The 16,159-nt window shown below is 34.3% G+C and overlaps 5 protein-coding genes across 5 annotated transcripts; all 5 read left to right on the forward strand.

The window, feature by feature from the left end:
• Positions 1-1,041: 1,041 nt before the first annotated feature.
• Positions 1,042-1,644, forward strand: LOC145742458 (uncharacterized). Its single transcript, XM_082560236.1, has one exon. The coding sequence runs from the start codon at positions 1,042-1,044 to the stop codon at positions 1,642-1,644; it is 603 nt and encodes a 200-aa protein (XP_082416362.1).
• Positions 1,645-3,940: 2,296 nt separating this feature from the next.
• LOC145742459 (uncharacterized) lies at positions 3,941-5,471 on the forward strand. Its single transcript, XM_082560237.1, has 2 exons — positions 3,941-4,422; positions 4,691-5,471. Exons 1-2 carry the CDS (start codon positions 3,941-3,943, stop codon positions 5,469-5,471), a joined length of 1,263 nt encoding a protein of 420 aa, XP_082416363.1.
• A 1,105-nt stretch (positions 5,472-6,576) lies between these two features.
• On the forward strand, positions 6,577-8,694 carry LOC145742460 (uncharacterized). Its single transcript, XM_082560238.1, has one exon. The coding sequence runs from the start codon at positions 6,577-6,579 to the stop codon at positions 8,692-8,694; it is 2,118 nt and encodes a 705-aa protein (XP_082416364.1).
• A 2,514-nt stretch (positions 8,695-11,208) lies between these two features.
• Positions 11,209-14,690, forward strand: LOC145742193 (calpain-A-like). The gene is made up of 11 exons (XM_082559975.1): positions 11,209-11,382; positions 11,527-11,670; positions 11,816-11,947; positions 12,155-12,363; positions 12,498-12,638; positions 12,757-12,886; positions 12,955-13,046; positions 13,261-13,434; positions 13,856-13,974; positions 14,096-14,232; positions 14,337-14,690. The coding sequence occupies exons 1-11, from the start codon at positions 11,266-11,268 to the stop codon at positions 14,565-14,567; spliced, it is 1,626 nt and encodes a 541-aa protein (XP_082416101.1). The 5' UTR covers positions 11,209-11,265; the 3' UTR covers positions 14,568-14,690.
• Positions 14,691-15,052: 362 nt separating this feature from the next.
• LOC145742462 (uncharacterized) lies at positions 15,053-15,923 on the forward strand. The gene is made up of 4 exons (XM_082560239.1): positions 15,053-15,063; positions 15,110-15,164; positions 15,341-15,453; positions 15,639-15,923. Exons 1-4 carry the CDS (start codon positions 15,053-15,055, stop codon positions 15,826-15,828), a joined length of 369 nt encoding a protein of 122 aa, XP_082416365.1. The 3' UTR covers positions 15,829-15,923.
• Positions 15,924-16,159: the final 236 nt, after the last annotated feature.

The raw sequence follows: 16,159 nt of genomic DNA on the forward strand, positions 1-16,159 counted from the left end.
TGGCTCGCTGGCTTGAAAGGCTGGAGCAATACGACATTAAAATCTTTCATCGTCCTGGTGTGCAACATAATAATGCAGATGTATTGTCGCGCAGACCGTGCATAGCTGATAACTGTAACTACTGTAGTCGAGCAGAAAGTAAATTTTTACCAATTGATACTTGTGTTTATTCGAGTATCTCAAACACCGTTTCCGTCACTGACCTGCGTGAGGCTCAGCTAGGCGACCCCGACATAAAATGTATTCTGCTGTGGAAGGAAGCCAGCGATGTTCGACCCGACTGGTGCCAAGTGTCACCCTTAAGCCAAACAGCTAAATCATATTACCATCAATGGGCTTCGCTTGTCGTAAAAAACGGTATATTGTATCGGGCATGGGAAAACTCCAGTGGTACAGAAACAACATTGCAACTAATTGTGCCCAAGTGCCACCTACAACTAATTCTGGATTTAATGCATGGAAATGCAAGTTCCGGACATTTTGGTATTAAAAAAAACAAAAGAACGATTGCGGAGAAAATTTCATTGGAATAATAGCCAGACGGATGTTGCAGCTCATTGCAAAACCTGTTATAAGTGTGCTTCAAGAAAAGGACCTTTATGTAAACAAAAAGAGCCAATGAAATTACACCAGGTGGGCTATCCATTAGAAAGAGTAGCCATTGACGTAATGGGGCCATTACCGACATCTCATTTAGGTAATCGTTACATCCTTGTGGTAATGGATTATTTCACTAAGTGGCCAGAAGCATACCCGATGCCGAACCAAGAAACTGCTACGGTAGCTAAACTCCTTATAGAGCAATTTTTCCTACGGTTCGGAGTGCCTTGCGAAATTATAAGCGATCAAGGTTCAAACTTCGAGTCCCACCTGTTTAAAGAAATGATAAAAGCTTTCGATATTGTAAAAACCAAAACTACACCATATTGGCTGCAAGCAGACGGAATGGTCGAACGATTTAATCGAACTTTGGAGGCTCAGTTAGCAATGTCCGTAGAAAAAGATCAACGCGATTGGGATTAACAATTGCCATATATATTAATGGCATATCGTACAGCAGTACATAAAAGTACTGAGCATACTCCAGCCAAACTAATGTTTGGCAGGGAAATAAATTTACCTACAGACTTCATATTCGGTCGACCGGAAATCACTAAATATTCAGCGTGGGAATTTGCCAAGAAAGCTCATATCAACATTGATGAAGCTCATGAATTTGCTCGAACAAAACTACATTTATCCGGCCAAAAAATAAAGAAGTATTACGATCGTTCCACTGCGACAACGTTACTAAACGAACAGGAACCTGTATGGCTGCATTGCCCCCAAAGAAAAAAGGGTCTATCCTCAAAACTTTCGTCGCCGTGGAAAGGTCCATTTAAGATAATTAAGCGTATTAACGACGTGGTGTACCGGATCAGACGTTCACCAAAACATCAATCAAAAGTCGTGAATCGAAACCGGTTATGGCGTTATAGTTTAAAGTTGCCAACCAACTGGTATCGAAACAATAATGGTCAAGGCAATACACCAGTACAAACGATTAATCCACAGATTGAAAACACGGACATCCTATCTAATGGTATTAAATTACCAACCTCACACAGAGGCCGCAACATTAATATACCACATCGTTTTCGTTAAAAACCCACCGTATTTTTCTTTATATGTATTTATTATTGTTATCGTATTTACTTCATTGTTATTATTACCGTTGTATATATCATTATTTCCCTTCGTTAAATGGTAGTTGTTTCGTCTTTATAAAGTTCACATTTTGATTATCGTTTTATTATTTGTATTATATGGTGCATGTTAATGTTATGTAGTTTTAATGTGTATCGCTTGTGTATTGTATTGATTATCTTCTTATTTAAACATCGGGAAGGGAGGAATGTAGCGAACTTTGTGCGCTTTTTGGCGCTAACACCTCCTCGGGGGCTCTAACTTACTTATCTTGTTATCTATGAGCCACTTCTCTTATCTTTTTTGTATAGTGTTGGTACTTTTAGTGTATGCTACTTTGTTTTTGATAGTTTGGTATAATCTTTTGTTTAAATTTGGGATAGGAATATTATATTATATTGCGTTATTGTTATTGTATATATGTATGGTGTTTAACCTGGATTCTATTTGAATAAGGGACAATAAAGTTAATAAAACTGTGATTACATAACAAATTGAGTGATTTTATAACAAAACCGTTACAATACACATCAAAATATATTTAAACACTTTAGAAACACAAACCCATTATAAAGAAGACAAATTTATTGTTTTGGATTTTATTATTTTCCTACCTTGTATTTAAAGATATAAAAGTAACATTAAAATCAAAATTTACACAAATAATATCAGCTTTCTATCCCCATTTATATCACGTACAAGTGTAGAATCATCCTCCCCACAAAAGTCTATACATTTTCTCTAATCTCATTTTGCTTAAAATATTCTGTGTGTACATAGGCTTATTGCCATTGCCTAAAAAAAAATTGTTCATTTAAAGTAAAACATTTATTTTCTAGTAAATTTATATATATTCTGTCTCTTTCATAAAACAATTTTAATATGTTGATTACCAATGTAAAAAAATTTTTTTTTTCTTTTTTCTAAACAAAGAATAACATTTGTTACCCCAACCCAGTTTTAAGATGTCTTTAGCAGATAGGAAATATTATCAATTTTTATTAACTAATAGTTAACCTGCTAATTGGTTATGGACTCTGAGAAAATTTGTCCTGTTAACATAAATATACTCAAAAGCTCCATGGTATAAAAGCATTAAGAATCAAACCATGACTTTATGTTGTGTTTTAAATGCCACCGACTAATAAAGCGCTATTTATTTTATATTTGATAGTTAACAAGCGAAGCTGGCGACATAAAACTTAATACAGGCAAAACTATCTTTTATTTAGTTTTAGAATTTTGATATAGTAGGTTGCCATAATCATCTTCAATATCATCAGTGATATAATAATTTTTTTTGTATATATCTTTACCCTTAATGTGGAAAGGTCGAATGCGTGACCTAAACATAGAGTAACAACTGTTACCCCAACCTAGTCTCGAGTTTGTTGTGGCAGTTTCGGATTTTATGGATTATAATTGTCCAACAATTATGCTGCTAATTAGTGCTAGCTTAGCAGAAGTTTACATCATTTATAGCGCCTTAATCAAGGGTGCTACCATAAGAGCAGTGGGAATTGAACCAACAGTCTCATAGGGTGTAGCAAGTGTTTTTACGACTACACCACGCTGTCGGTCTAATTAATGTTACTTGTAACCTCTATAAAAATCTACGAAACATCGTGGCTTCTTTCCATAATATTGAGTTAACTGCACCACTTGGTGGAGCATAGCATAATCCATTGTAAAAATATTTGAATTCATATAAATCCGACAGTGTGTCGTAATGGTAAAGTCATTAGGCTTTACTACATGAAATCCTGGCTTCTGACCCTTCTGCTTCCATACTGTATCACCCTGGATATTAAAATGTCACAGTTTACTTGAGATTGGGTTTTGTGGCAATATATTTTTCTTTATGTTTAGGCTGTAATACTGACCCTCCACACCATAGTAAATAAATATGATTTTTACTGATAAACGACAGACCACAACCGAATGAATATAAAATGTTTTATCTTTGTTAAGTCCATTTATATGAAAAAACAATTTATATTTTCCATTAATTTTAAATGCAATTTTACACTCAGTTGGACACCATTAGCCGCCTTTATGCGTTTCTTTTTTGTATCGCCTTATCGCCTGGTCATTTAAGTTTTTTCCTTTCTCCAACGTTCTTAGGAAGTCACGTGATTTGTGTTTCGCCTTTTTTGTGTTATATTTTTCGTGTGGTAACTTGGAATGATTTCAGAATTATATTTTAGTACGTCATATATTTTGGAATACGATTCGCCCTGTTATAACAATTCATATGTTGAAATATTGCACTGGCGAGGCTTTTGAGGCAATTAAAGGTTGCAAAGTTATACGTAACCGAACGGAGGCCTACAAAGAGCCGAGGTCGAGAATCGATGAAAAGTTTCGCGCCAGTGATCTAATTATGGATGCGGCAATGGAAACCATACTAATTGGGCCTCCTATATCTGAGTCAGATTCCGATGCTTGGAATAAATTGGCAGACAGCATGTATTACTGCAGCTGTACTTTGAATGCGGGAGGTTATGAGTCCGAATTAAACAGCCGTGAGACGATAAGCAAAGTTTATCGACGATTGCCCAAACAAGTGCGGCGTGATTTTATTAAAATCTCAAAAGATAGAGAACGAACTGGTAGAAAAACAACCTTTGATGATTTATTACAGTTTGTAAGGGATTTAGCCCGATCATCAAGGCATTACTACCAGTGCATTCATTTTGAGCAATGTGATAAGAAATTTTCTGACATTAAAGGGAGGCGATTTTAATCGAAATTAAATCGGCCTGCCAGCAAAAGTTTTAATGTAAAGGAGAAAGGTACGGCGCCATTATCGATTGTATGCTGTCCTTTGTGTATGAAAGGACACCAGCTGTGGCGCTGCGAAATATTTAAAATGAAAACGACCATCGATCGATACGAGCCACATGAATAACAATTGTCCTACAACAATGGCCTGCAAAACATGTAGCAAAAGACACCACACTTAGCTGCATTATAACAAACCACAACCGAATGAAAACTCAAGCGCACCTACAAATAAAGAGAACAACGATGAAAGAGCTGTCACCGCTTGCGGCACACAGAAACGAAAAAATGTTAAATGGTTTAAAGTGCTACCAGTAAAAGTTAGGGGCAGTGACCCAAACAAAGCCGTCCAGACTTACGCATTTTTGGACGATGGTTCCGATACCAGTATTTGTACAGGAAAGTTAGCCCGTCAATTGGGGCTCAGGAAAGTCGAGCGTCATATAGAGCTCTTTACAGCAAATTTACTGACTGAGTATGATACTATTGTTAAAGGTATGCATATTCAAGGTCTTGACGAACCTGAAGCGTTTAATGTAAACGAACTAATTGTTTTAAACGACTTGGTTGACGTAAGCGAGAGCATACCCACTAAAGAAATAGCAAACCGCTCTGCGCATCTTAGAGATCTAAAGTTTCCGAAACTTAAGAACGCCAAAATTGAATTACTTCTGGGTAACAATGTGCATAAAGCCTTTAGATTGAAGGAGCAACGTGTCGGTAAACCTGGTCAGCCATTTGGCTTGCATACAGCGCTTGACAGGACACTATTTGGTTCTGACTACTCAAAAAGGTCAGATAACAACGCTCGAAAAATTAATTTTCTACACAGCTTAGATGACATTGACGCTTCTTGTAAGATATTGGTTAATGCATTTAATCAAGACTTTAAGGATTTAAACGACGTTCAACGCAATGAGGCATCCATAGAGGATAAAAGGGCCCTAGGAATAATGGAATCGACCGTTGCAAAGGTTGACGGTCATTACCAGATTGGATAACCGTGGAAGGACGATTTTGCAAGACCGTCGTACAATTGGAAAATGGCTGAACGTAGGCTTCAGCACTTAAAGAAGAAATTACGGGCTAACCCTGAACTTTTTTCCAGGTATGGGGATAAGGTTACTAAATACGTAAATAGTGGCCATGCCACAATGATTCTAGATGGTGAAATTAGGAATTTAAGTAACTTTAAATATTATATACCTCATCATTTTACAGGCCCTAAATTTCGTATTGTTTTTGATTGTGCTGCTAAACATTTATGCCTATCTCTTGACGACTATTTGTTACAGGGACCTGATTTAACTAATAACCTGGTTGGCGTGCTTTGCGCTTTCGCCAGGAAAAAATCGCTTTAGTAGCGGATATAAAGGGCATGTTTCACCAGGTGTTCGTTGATCCCAGTGATCAGGATGTCAGGTTCTTGTGGTGGCCAGAAAACGACCTGTCCCGAACTCCGGTTGATTACCGCATGAACGTTCACATTTTTGGAGCGACGTCATCGCCGAGTTGCGCTGCATTCGCATTACGTAAGACAGCCGACGACAACCTGACCGGTGCAAACAAACAAATTCTGAGTACTGTAAGGGGAAATTTTTATGTTGATGATATGCTAAAATCGTGTAGTAGTGTATCCTTGCATTAGTGAAGCCTTGCATTTGTTACATGATATTCAACCGCTTCTTAAAAGCGGTGGCTTCCATTTAACTAAGTTTATTAGTAACGACAAAACTATACTTGCTTCTGTTCCTTCTGCAGAGTTGGCATCGTCTACGTTAAATCTTGATTTACATGAGTTGCCAACTGTACGTGCGTTAGGTGTTTATTGGGACACCGCCCTTGATTGTTTTAAGGTGAGGGAAACGTTCAATTAAAACCTTCTACTAGACGTGGTATTCTTTCTATGGTAAGTCAGGTCTATGACCCTTTGCCCAACCATTCATTTTATCTGCACGTAAATTACTGCAGGAAGCATGCAATTCACAAGTAGGTTGGGACGATCTATTACCCAACAGTCATATCACTAAATGGGAAGCATGGTTACGTAATCTAACCCTTTTAAAGCGCATTAGCGTTCCTAGATGCCTTAAGTCTTCTTTGAGCATGTCAAAAAGTATTCAGCTGCACACGTTTTGTGATGCAAGCAGTCTAGGCTATGGAGCCGTTAGTTATCTTTGTGTTGTTGATTTGCATGATGTGATTTTATGTTCTTTTGTTATAGGCAAGTCTCGTGTTTCACCTTTGAAACCTGTAAGCACGCCGAGACTTGAGCTTACGGCAGCCGTTATTGCCGTAAAACTAAGCACGCTAATTCAGCAAGAGCTTGAATATAAGCTGGACAACATTTTCTACTGGACGGATTCAACGACGGTGCTTCAATACATTATTAATACGTCAACACGATTTCACACTTTCGTTGCCAATAGATTAGAATTTATTCACGGTCTTTCTAAGCTATGTCAATGGAAACACGTTGACACCAAACGTAACCCGGCTGACATAGCATCTCGAGGTCTTATGCCAGACAAAGTAGATAAGGCCGAAATTTGGTTTAATGGCCCGCAGTTTATGGGTCAAGTTGTTAATGAATGGCCCGCTCGCCCACAAGTTTTACCACCGCTTACCAACGACGATCCTGAGTTAAAACAAGAACCAGCAAAGTGCAACTTTGCAAAAGAAAGTACAGCACTGGCATTGGGCGCCTTTTTTCTCGCTATTCATCCTTTTCCCAATTACAACGTTGCGTGGCTTCTTCGCTATAAGCAATACCTGAGGTGGAATGCTGAAACTCGAAATTTAGCAGAAAGTTCAACTTCGGTCAACACCAATTTCCTTAGTTGTCAGGAGATAGATGCTGCCACTACTGCTATTGTATATGCTGTTCAGCACGACGTTTTTCCCGAGGTTATTAAGTTGCTTTCTAACCATGAGAACTTTCACTCGCCTGTAGTAATGAGTAAAGGAGAACTTCGCAAGTCAAAGGTTCTCAGCTCATTGCAAAAGTTGTCTCCCATTTTGGTCAATAATGTAATGTATTTTGGAGGAAGATTACAAAAGTCTTTGATTAATAGACATGCAAAGCATCAGATGATCTTGCCTTCAGACCACCCTGTTACTGCCTTAATTATTTCATCTCATCACATACGTCAAGGCCATTCCGGAACCTTGCATGTGTTAGCCTCTATCCGGGAAAGTTTTTGGATTTTGCGTGGCCAGGCAGCAGTTCTAAATGTACTACGAAACTGCAGACAATGTAGACGATGGAACGCAAAAATTGGAGAACAAATGATGGCTGCATTACCCTCATCAAGAGTTACTGCCAACAAGCCACCATTTACCTGTGTTGGTGTCGATTATATGGGCCCCATACCTGTCAAGCTAGGACGGAGCCAAGTTAAGCGCTATGCTTGTGTTTTTACCTGTATGGCCACCAGAGCAGTTCATATTGAGTTTACGCAGTCGCTAGAAACAAATGCCTTCATCGATGCATACAGACGGTTCATCGCAAAAAGGCCAACAACAAAGCAAATATTCAGCGACAATGGCACTAATTTTGTCGGTGCCGAACGTGAACTTCGTATGGGTATACGAAAATGGAATAAAAAACAAATGCACGATGCCATGTTGCAAAATGAAATAGATTGGAGATTTAATCCCCCTGCTGCAAGCCATCAAGGCGGAGTATGGGAGCGTATAATAAGAACTGTTCGAAAAATTATACGTTCAGTTACCGGTGAGCGAGTTCTTGACGATTACGGTCTCATGACATTGCTCACTGAAGTAGAAAGGATTTTGAATAACCGACCTTTAACCCCCATTAGTGATGATCCACGAGACTTGGAAACGCTTTCTCCAAGTATGATTTTAAAAGGAGCAATCGATGTGTCATTGCCCCCTGGAGAATTTATAAAAGTGGATGGTTATAAAAAGTCATGGCGCCTGACCCAACTAGCTGTCGATCAATTCTGGACGCGATGGCTAAAAGAATATTTGCCGCTTTTACAATTACGACAAAAATGGCTTCGGCCCGTGAGAAATTTTTCTGTTGTTGACGTAGTGTTGATTGTGGACACAACTAAGAGAGGATACTGGCCGAAGGGAATTATAGAACAATGTCAAAGTGACTGTAACGGACTTGTACGACGCGTGCGTGTAAAAACCGCCACAACGGTTCTTTGGCGGGACATTCGAAAGCTGTACCTTCTCGAAGCGCAGCAATGACCTATAACGCGTTTTTTCTTTCATTCATTATTGCATGTATCGTTATCATTTCACCTCATGTTACTTATGTGAACTTATGAATTTTCTTGCCCTTTGATGTGTCCGTGTTTTATTGCAATGAAATGTTTTCCTTTTTGACGTTTTATTTCACGTCATACTGTCACTGCTCATTGCACTTTCCACAATCGCAACCTTGCCTGTTTTAAATAGATCCAGCAGCAGAACGTGGGCATAAAATTTGGTTAGGAAATAACAATTAAGTTGTTTTTTTTAGTTTGTTTGGTCTGTTATATTATAACCAATTAAGTGTCAATTGTCGTTATTAACTTATTATGGCATTACTTAATTTAGTCGCATTTTTTAAATCACATTAAATTAAATTTTTTACGAATTTAATTCATTTTACATAATTTTACAGCATCTTTTTTATATTTTGACGAGGACACTTCACCATAATTGCCGCAAAATTAGACTCGGTCTCCAGTCTACTGTATGTCGAAGCATTCTTTATTGTATGCTACCTAAAACAACGTAAGTAATCTCTTTAACCTCCAAACACTAAAAATTATAATTTTACCGGTAAATTTTCTGCACTCGGTTTTTATTTCGCCGTTAAAGAGTTAGTTAGCGATTAGATTTTATTTGTAATTTTGTGTCCCGTTTGCATGTAATAGGTTTGGTCAACAAACTTAACGGCCCATTTTAAAACTTAAAAGTTTTTTTAAAGAAAAGTACATAAACAATGCAGTATAAAGCTGTTTGAAAACGTTTTAATAACATTTTAAAAGGTAAAGTAATTTAGACATTATCTTGAAAGATACTTTATTGACAAATTTTAATTTATTCTTTAATTTTAATAAAAAATGGAAATTTTGCAATATACAAGTTTGTTTTATTTAAAATAGACGTTTTTTATTATTTATGTAAGCTATAAAACAAATATTATTTAAAACTCCTAATATTGGTGCAATTAAATCAAGCGTGACATATTTTGACCATTATTTACGGTTTACAAAACGTAATCCTTGCAAAGGATTGCTTTTAGATATTTTAAAATTTTTAGGCATCTGGTTATAATGCCATTACTAAAACCTTACCTGTCAAAATGCGGGTAATTAATTAAAAAAAAGCCTAGGATCAATATATAGACACCGACTTAACATTTATCTACTTTAAATGCTAACTTGAGTGTAATCTACTTGAATTGGGTTATTACGAAAATGTGAAGTATTACTTAACTTAGGTAGCGTTTTTAACCAAAAGTGGTTCGTTGCAAATAAATCATTTTACACGCTTTATAACTGTTTTATTGTTCATTTAAATTTAGAAAATAAAAGGATTGGAACACCATATTATCAAAAACTACATATTAAAAGTTCACAACTTTATTTTTCTTACAAACAATAATTAACTCAATATTTGGATAGATAAGAGAAAAATGAATACATTCGCAATAACAAAATGATTTTTTTTTCAAATACATAATAAGAAAAAACACATTTTTTTAACACATTTTTTTTTTAACAGTTTTGCATTTTTTTAACATAACATATGTTAAATATAACCCAGATACAACCAAAATAGGAATTTTTCAAAAGTCATCACTTTATGCAACTATTTCTATGTGTCCTAAGCATTTTAAAGAAAACATCATTTGTGACATCACAAACAGGTTACAGATTGTAGGACACCTTCGGAATATTTATGACATCATAAGCGCAGTGTTTGTTTCCTACCAAATAAAGGCAACACCTTTTGGTCTTAAAATTAGCCAAATCCCTTTAATTATTTTGGTTTTAAACACTTGAAGGTTTTAAATTTTTTAGACGTTCTCATAGTAGCTTAGCATATCCACAGCTGGATAAAAGCCTCCCTTGGGCATCATGACCAATTCGTGACCAACTCTCTTACCATTGCGAGTAAAAAATACCTGCAGAAACACTCAAGTTAAATGTAGAGTCTTTAAGTAGAGTGCTGTAAAAGATATTTACTTCTGATGCAACAATTATTCAGAAACTTATAAATATCCAAAATTGTATTTAATAGTATCCAAAATTGTTAAAAGGCAACTTGAGATTAGGTCAGAGTAACAAATGTTAGTTTGTGCTTTGGTCGTGAAGCTAGCCTTACCACTATAGGTCAACATTATATACTAACATTGCATAATTATTTTATTGTGTGTATAAAATTTATGTGCATTCTATAAAAAAAACATATAATAATTTTTTAATTATTAATATTACAACAAAATAACACTTTTGTTTAAAAGGCAACTTTTTCAACTGAGATTCCTTAACAATTGTGTAAATTTAACCCAAAAAAAAACAATAAAAATACATCTCCTATGTTACGTCACAGTCTTTATATACAGTCTTACAATAAATTTTTTATTGTTGTGTATCGCCTTACAATAAAATATCATAATTTTACAAAACAAACAACGTAACTTGACACTTTTATTATTCCCGTGTTAAATTGAGGTAAGGTATTAAAGTACTGGAAAACAATAGACACTTGAAAGTGAAAATTTAAATTATCAGTTAACTAAACTCTCGGTAAAGAACTACTAAAATGATGGACAAGCAGTTAGACCCAGTTTTTCCTAACGAAGGTAAGGTGTCTGTCGAAATAATTACCAACCTTGAACGACCACTGTCGGGAAAGAATTTTTTGCTCGGTCTGGAAACGGTAAGTTTTAGCATATTGTTTAATTAAAAATACAAAATTTATAAACTTAAATTTAAAACATACAAAACAGAGATCTATTCTTTCCAACAAAGTAAACTTTCATATATTACATTGTCGGTATGAGTAATATTGTTAATAAAACAGAATTATAATCAAATGAAGCAATATATCGACGACCGTCGAAAGATTGTGCCAAATTACATTTTTATTGATCCTAAATTTCCACCAGACAGTAATGCTTTAGTTAAATCTAAAGAAAATGGATTAATTTATTGGAAAAGAGCTAAGGTTAGCAAATTGACTATGGTTATAAAAAAACTGCATTATATCTAAACAAATATTGTTATCAAAAGACATTATAAAAGATAGTAGATAAATTTAAATTTAAACATTTTAGTCACGCTAAAACGGTTTAAAATCGCCTTCTGAGCAGGTTTTTTCTCGAAGACCAAGTTTGGTTGTAAGTGGAACATCTAAACACGATGTAATTCAGGGTAATATCGGAGATTGTTATTTTTTATCAGCTTGCGCTGGGATAGCCAGTCGATCCGACGTTATTAACAAAGTAAGAAGAATATATATAAAAAAAGTTTTTTATCTTATGAACTGATTAAACTGTTTTTTACTTCTCAATTTAAAGTCATTAAAAGTTTCCGGTTTTTTGTCTAATAAAACTTTGTATTTAAAAGAAAAAATTGGGATCATACTATCTGACTATACTAATACTGTTTTTGTTTTGCATCTGAATAATTTTTTTCAACGTTTTACACAGATTATGCCACCTGGTCAAGTATTATATCCAGACGATAAAACAGGAAATTACACAGGTTTGCTTAGGTTTAGATTTTGGAGGTTTGGGAAATGGGTTGAAGTTATAATAGACGACAATCTGCCAACTTGTGACGGTTTTAGTCAGCTATACGCTAGAAGTTTAAATAACGACGAATTCTGGATTTCTTATTTGGAAAAGGCTTATGCCAAGTAATTCAGTTATTGTTAAATGTGCCACTACCGTTTTCATTTTTAAATAAGTCAGCATTGTATTTTATTGCAAAGGGATTTTAAATCTTAAGAGTATAGTCTAAAAGCGAATTGAAAATGTTGTATTTTTTAAGACTTCACGGTTCTTACGATGCAATCGTCGGTGGGTTTAGCGCTGACGCGATGGAAGATTTAACTGGGGGCTTGTCAATTGAATTTGATTTACACAAACTAACAACAAAGAAAAAACAAAAACTCTTGCGAAGAATTAAAATGTAAGAAATAAATAAAAGTATTACGAAACCCCATAATTTTTCACGTTTAGAACAGTTCTTATAATGTTATATATTAGACATTAAAAACTAATTCTAAAAAATGTAATACTCGTTAAAGTGCTGTGAGACACGATAGCATTGTTTGCTGTTCAGTAGATTCAGGTTCGAATCCTGATAACGAGAGTGTGATTGATTCTTCCACAGGCTTAGTTGTCGGGCATGCTTATACAGTTACAGCAGTTGAAAAGGTATTTACATTTTTGTAGAACATGGATTTAAAAATGTTTTTACACAACTTCATTTATTATCGTATTAGGTTAAATTAAAATCCAAAGAGCAAGAAAATTTACTTCGTATAAGAAATCCATGGGGCGACGAAACGGAATGGTCGGGTCGATGGAGCGACAGGTTTATTTGATAAAGTTTATACAATATATAAAAACATTAAACAGTAATAACAGATAGTTGACATCAACAAGGAAAAAAGGGAAATTGTAACTGTTTGAGGCTTAAAAAGAATTTTCTTTATTTATTTTTTTTTAAAAATTTTTAATTTATTCAGGTGACTTTAAAGTGTTTAGATGTACTTTTTGAACTTTATAGTTGGCTCACTGTATTGTAGGTCAAAGTGGTGGTCACAGTTAAAACGTTCAACACAGAGAAGATTAAAAAGAAAAATTGATAATGACGGGGAATGGTGGATGTCCTACCAGGATTTTTGTCAACATTTTCATCACATTTCAATATGTACTCTTTCCCCCGACTTTAACGAAGATGGAATATCATTTGATAAAAGGCAAAATTAGCCTATAGATATTTATTTTTTAATTCGTTTTTTTTTTACTGGTAAAAACAATACCAAATACCACTACAAATCTTACGTACGTTAAAAATTATCCCTCTGAGTCCCAACAAGATGTTACTAGTCAGTCATATAAAATCGCGATAAATGTCTAACATCGCTTCCAGAATCTATGATCTAACTATAGCCGCTTATTAAGCGATAAATTAATCGCGTATTATTCTGCGCCATGGTTAGCCACAATATATTTTTAGATACTGTATTTGAAACACAAATACATGTTTATAGTCCCTTTTTATGCTTTAACTAATACAACCGTTGCTATATGCAATCTCGCTAAATTATAGGGTGTGCAATAATAAAGCAAAGAAACTAGATTTAATAATATTGTAAATGGAACTATTGATAAACTTAGATGGCATTTATCAACAATTAATGGGAGTTGGAAAAGTGGGGTAAACGCAGGAGGCTCAACAAATGACATTTACAAATACGCCACTAATCCGCAGTTTCATCTACATTTAACAAATCCAGGTACAATTTATTTTACTTATATTATTTTTTTTGCGAAACAGCTAGTCATATAATCAAACAAATAAGACTTTGCAACCATACAAAATCAATAACGTTATTAAGTAATTGTCTTTTTTTAAAGATGAATTCCACCCAAAAGTAGATAACAACAATGAAATGGGAAAGTGCTCAATCCAGATAGGTTTGATGCAAGAGCATAGGAGATTAGATAAATTTGGTGAACTACCAACCTTTGGGCTTGGACTTAAGATTTATAAAGTTGGTTCGATTTATAGAATTACCTTATACTTTAGCTGTAAAGACACCAATATATTCGGAAAACATATAATTGTAGTTGTGTTATAATTTTTTTTGTAATTTAGGTGAACAACGCACCTGCCAGAAAACTAGCTGTTCGCTATTTACGAAATCGCGACAACTCCGTTAAATCTTCGAAAATTTACAAACAACAACGACAAGTTTCAATTCAAACCTCGCTTCTACCTGGCCACTATGTCATTATTCCTTCAACGTTTTATTCTAATAGCGAAACTTCGTATCTTTTACGCATATTCACGGAAAAGAAAATCAAAGTGAAGGAAATCCGTGGTTGACACTTGCCAAATATAAGGAACAACATTTTAATTTATGTTTTTTACAAATGTTATTGGTTTTGGTTATTTAGACGTACCTAAATTATTAATTATAAAGATGTAACAGTACTTAATAAAATTTATTACAACAATATTCGATTTTTTTTATAAAAAGTTATAGCTAGATTGTACTTTGTTTACTGAAATACGATGCTTCAACAGGAAGTGTAGGCTCAGATAACTAGCCTTTTTGTTAGGCTTGTGTTCGCCAAGTCAAATGAGAACATATGGTGAAACAATAGACACAGGTAGTTAACAGTAGGCTACTTATTAAACTAATTTATCTAACAACTTAAATAGTACTTGTAGTGTTAATTTAATAGGTAAAATTGTCTATGTTGTTTAAATACATAATGCTTAGGTCACATTAAAATAAATACATATTAAGCAAAAGTTTGAGGTTTTAAACAGCTTGCAAATCTTGGATTGTAATCATTTAATTGAAAATGGGAGAAAAGTTAACACAAGAACAGGAACTTCAGTTTAAGGAATGGTTCAAAAAGTTCGACGGCCGGTCAAGCACCAACTGAGACAGAAGTTGAAGATTATAAAAAGGATGTTTAATGTTTTTTATCAAATTAAAAACGTTTTTTTTAAAATAAACATGCTAAACATGGTGACATTTTGATTTTTATAACCTATATACAAAAATAAGTCAACACTTAACACAATTATGTTTAGGTCACTATTGGTTTTGAAATATTTTATTTGATTTAATAACGGTTTTAACTTAGGAATTGGACCCAAAAGGTAATGAAGAGGCAAAGTATAAAGACGTTCTTGAACTGAATGGACGAATTATGAAAACCACTTTGGAAATGAATGACGAATTAACTGACGCGTTTAAGTATATTCATTTTTTGTCTGTTAGTTTAATACTTAATAACTCTACAAATAAAATTGAAATTTGTCCAAAAGCCACAACAATCGCAATTGCAACACATTGATTGCATTCTAAAAAATGTTTTCAACCGATTAAAAAGGTAAAAGTTGTAGTATTAAACATAAAAACACCTTTATTCTTGTATTAAGGGTGTTTGATAAATCAATGTTGGGCTACATCACAGCGGCGGAACTTTGTGAATATATGACAACGTTGGGAGAAAAATTAACAGACGAAGAGGTCGACGAAATGATAAAAGATGCCGACACTGCAAACGAAGGCAAAATTCATTACACTGAATTTAGTTATAGCCTTATTCATGAGAACACATTACCTTAATAATTTTTTTTGAGTTTTTATACATATTGTAATATTTTATGCATTTGATTTCATAATATTCTTATTAGCAATGTTTTGTTAATAAAGTTGTGTGTGGCAAATGCTGTCTTTTGTCGTCTTTTGTCTGCAAACCAACTTTACAAATCACTTAATGAGTATCCCAACTATTTGTTTTACTAAAATTCAACTAAGCTGTATTTAAGAAATGTTGATTACTAAGCACTAAAATACATCACAACACCTTAAACTTACATATACATTGCCTTTTTTACAAAGTATTAAATTATAAATAATTTAAATTAACTTATTATTTAACCTAAAAAATTAAATT

Source organism: Corella eumyota, chromosome 2, assembly GCF_963082875.1.
Source record: "Corella eumyota chromosome 2, kaCorEumy4.1, whole genome shotgun sequence".
NCBI lineage: Eukaryota > Metazoa > Chordata > Ascidiacea > Phlebobranchia > Corellidae > Corella > Corella eumyota.

Excerpts from the sequence above, each read along its gene's own strand:
- LOC145742458 (XM_082560236.1), top strand. The coding sequence starts at position 1,042 with ATGGCATATCGTACAGCAGTACATAAAAGTACTGAGCATACTCCAGCC.
- LOC145742459 (XM_082560237.1), top strand. The coding sequence starts at position 3,941 with ATGTTGAAATATTGCACTGGCGAGGCTTTTGAGGCAATTAAAGGTTGC. Across the intron at positions 4,423-4,690 it reads TTTTCTGACATTAAAGGGAG|CGCACCTACAAATAAAGAGA; the intron begins GCGATTTTAATC and ends TGAAAACTCAAG.
- LOC145742460 (XM_082560238.1), top strand. The coding sequence starts at position 6,577 with ATGTCAAAAAGTATTCAGCTGCACACGTTTTGTGATGCAAGCAGTCTA.
- LOC145742193 (XM_082559975.1), top strand. The coding sequence starts at position 11,266 with ATGATGGACAAGCAGTTAGACCCAGTTTTTCCTAACGAAGGTAAGGTG. Across the intron at positions 13,435-13,855 it reads GGAATATCATTTGATAAAAG|ATGGCATTTATCAACAATTA; the intron begins GCAAAATTAGCC and ends TGATAAACTTAG. Across the intron at positions 13,975-14,095 it reads TCTACATTTAACAAATCCAG|ATGAATTCCACCCAAAAGTA; the intron begins GTACAATTTATT and ends CTTTTTTTAAAG.
- LOC145742462 (XM_082560239.1), top strand. Across the intron at positions 15,165-15,340 it reads TTGAAGATTATAAAAAGGAT|GAATTGGACCCAAAAGGTAA; the intron begins GTTTAATGTTTT and ends GTTTTAACTTAG. Across the intron at positions 15,454-15,638 it reads GAATTAACTGACGCGTTTAA|GGTGTTTGATAAATCAATGT; the intron begins GTATATTCATTT and ends TCTTGTATTAAG.